The sequence below is a fragment of the Limulus polyphemus genome, unplaced genomic scaffold (genome assembly GCF_000517525.1).
Source record: "Limulus polyphemus unplaced genomic scaffold, Limulus_polyphemus-2.1.2 Scaffold12920, whole genome shotgun sequence".
NCBI classification, from domain to species: Eukaryota; Metazoa; Arthropoda; class Merostomata; order Xiphosura; family Limulidae; genus Limulus; species Limulus polyphemus.
Window position 1 is genome coordinate 1 of NW_013678530.1, and position 2017 is coordinate 2017.

Genomic DNA, 2017 nt, shown 5'->3' on the forward strand with positions numbered 1-2017 from the left:
GATCACTTCCTTACAGGTCAGTAGGAACTTTGAATTTAATCAAACTTGTGATCACTTCCTTACAGGTCAGTAGAAACGTGAATTTAATCAAACTTGTGATCACTTCCTCACAGGTCAGTAGGAAACTTTGAATTTAATCAAACTTGTGATCATTTCCTTAAAGATCAGTAGAAACTTGACACATTTTAACGTTTAAAGTATAATCGTAAAGTGTGATTAAAGATGAACTTAAGTTTGACCTTTGGTGTTATTTAGTCCAACATTATATCGCTTCCATTTAGACTAATAAGTGGATATCTATTCTCACCGAAAGTAGGCGACATCGTACATTTATGGGCATGAAAAAGAAGAAACATGTAAACTCTGAGTGTTTGTTTTTATTGGTGGAAGAAACCTGTAAACATTGAGTGTTTGTTTTTATTGGTGGAAGAAACTTGTAAATATTGAGTGTTTGTTTTTATTGGTGGAAGAAATCTGTAAACATTGACTGTTTGTTTTTATTGGTGGAAGAAACCTGTAAATATTGAGTGTTTGTTTTTATTGGTGGAAGAAACCTGTAAATATTGAGTGTTTGTTTTTATTGGTGGAAGAAACCTGTAAATATTGAGTAGTTGTTTTTATTGGTGGAAAAAACCTGTAAATATTGAGTGTTTGTTTTTATTGGTGGAAGAAAACAGAAGTAGTTAGGTTTCCTCCAGGTATCTATCTATATATATAGATCCTAATGATACGACTTTTATGAAGCTAAAATGTATGGGCACATTGATAACAATGCTAATGATAAATAACTGGTCTACATTGTAATTTCAATATAAACAGTTCACTTTAGAACCACCAGGGTACGCCAGTGCTATTCTTGGTTGCTTGATGATCAGTTTTCTACAATATCCAAGATATGTATATTAAGGTCACAAGGCATGAGTTTCAACTATTTCTAATAAAATCCTACCTGGAAGAAGCCATGTTTTTTAGGCTTAGTAATATACAACCCTAACTTTCTACAGTGTTTCATGCAGGATTTAACTTCCATGTTTTAACTGTTCATCACGAGTTATAGGATTTTTTTTTTACAAGTTACCAGAGTGAATGTGGTTACGTTCTTTTACTTGTTATACAAGATCACCCATACCTGACCCTCTTCAATAGCTTGTAATGTCTCTGCAGTATGAAGACTGACGAGCTCCTGTTCGCTCAAACCATGGTGACCACTGTTCCGGACACTGGGGTAGAGAGGGTCGCCCCGACGTCCCAGGTCGTACGTCCCGGCGAGTCCCGAGTGGATGTTGATTTGTAGATCATCCTCTCGTCGAGTCCCAAAAATATTGTGGGTTCGCTGCGGAGGGTGGAGTTGGTGATATTGCGGGGGGCCCGTTAGACTAGTTAGGGGGGTGTAAGTGTCAGCGTTGACGTGCGGGTGGTGGAAATCCACGTGTTGTTGTGGCAGGTTGTAAGGTGGGGGGAAATAAGGCGGTTGGAAATTTGCAGAGGGGGGTGTATGGGTGAAGAGAGGGGTGCCGTTAAAGGTGGCTGTGCTGGAAATTGTGACTAAACTTGTGGTTTGCCCTCCCACCAGATCTCTACGATCCTGTGAAAAGAAAATTGAAAAAACGGCTGAGACAAAAACATCACCAATAAAAACAAACACTCAATGTTTACAGGAAATAGTTGACATAGGTACTAACTACTTCTGTAAATAGTTGACATAGGTACTAACTACTTCTGTAAATAGTTGACATAGGTAATAATCACTTCTGTAAATAGTTGACATAGGTACTAACTACTTCTGTAAATAGTTGATATAGGTACTAACTACTTCTGTAAATAGTTGACATAGGTAATAATCACTTCTGTAAATAGTTGACATAGGTACTAACTACTTCTGTAAATAGTTGACATAGGTACTAACTACTTCTGTAAATAGTTGACATAGGTACTAACCACTTCTGTAAATAGTTGACATAGGTACTAACTACTTCTGTAAATAGTTGACATAGGTACTAACTACTTCTGTAAATAG

At 37.0% G+C, this 2017-nt stretch overlaps 1 protein-coding gene across 1 annotated transcript in view; it reads right to left on the reverse strand.

Annotated features, from left to right (window-relative positions):
- Positions 1–1129: 1129 nt before the first annotated feature.
- LOC111084027 (transcription factor AP-2-epsilon-like) overlaps positions 1130–2017 on the reverse strand; it is a gene marked incomplete at its 3' end in the record, with an annotated part of 4794 nt that continues 3906 nt past the window's right edge. The window contains exon 2 of the mRNA XM_022380802.1: positions 1130–1585. Within this exon, the coding sequence (XP_022236510.1) occupies positions 1130–1585 (456 nt within the window). The remainder of the gene's footprint in view (positions 1586–2017) is intronic.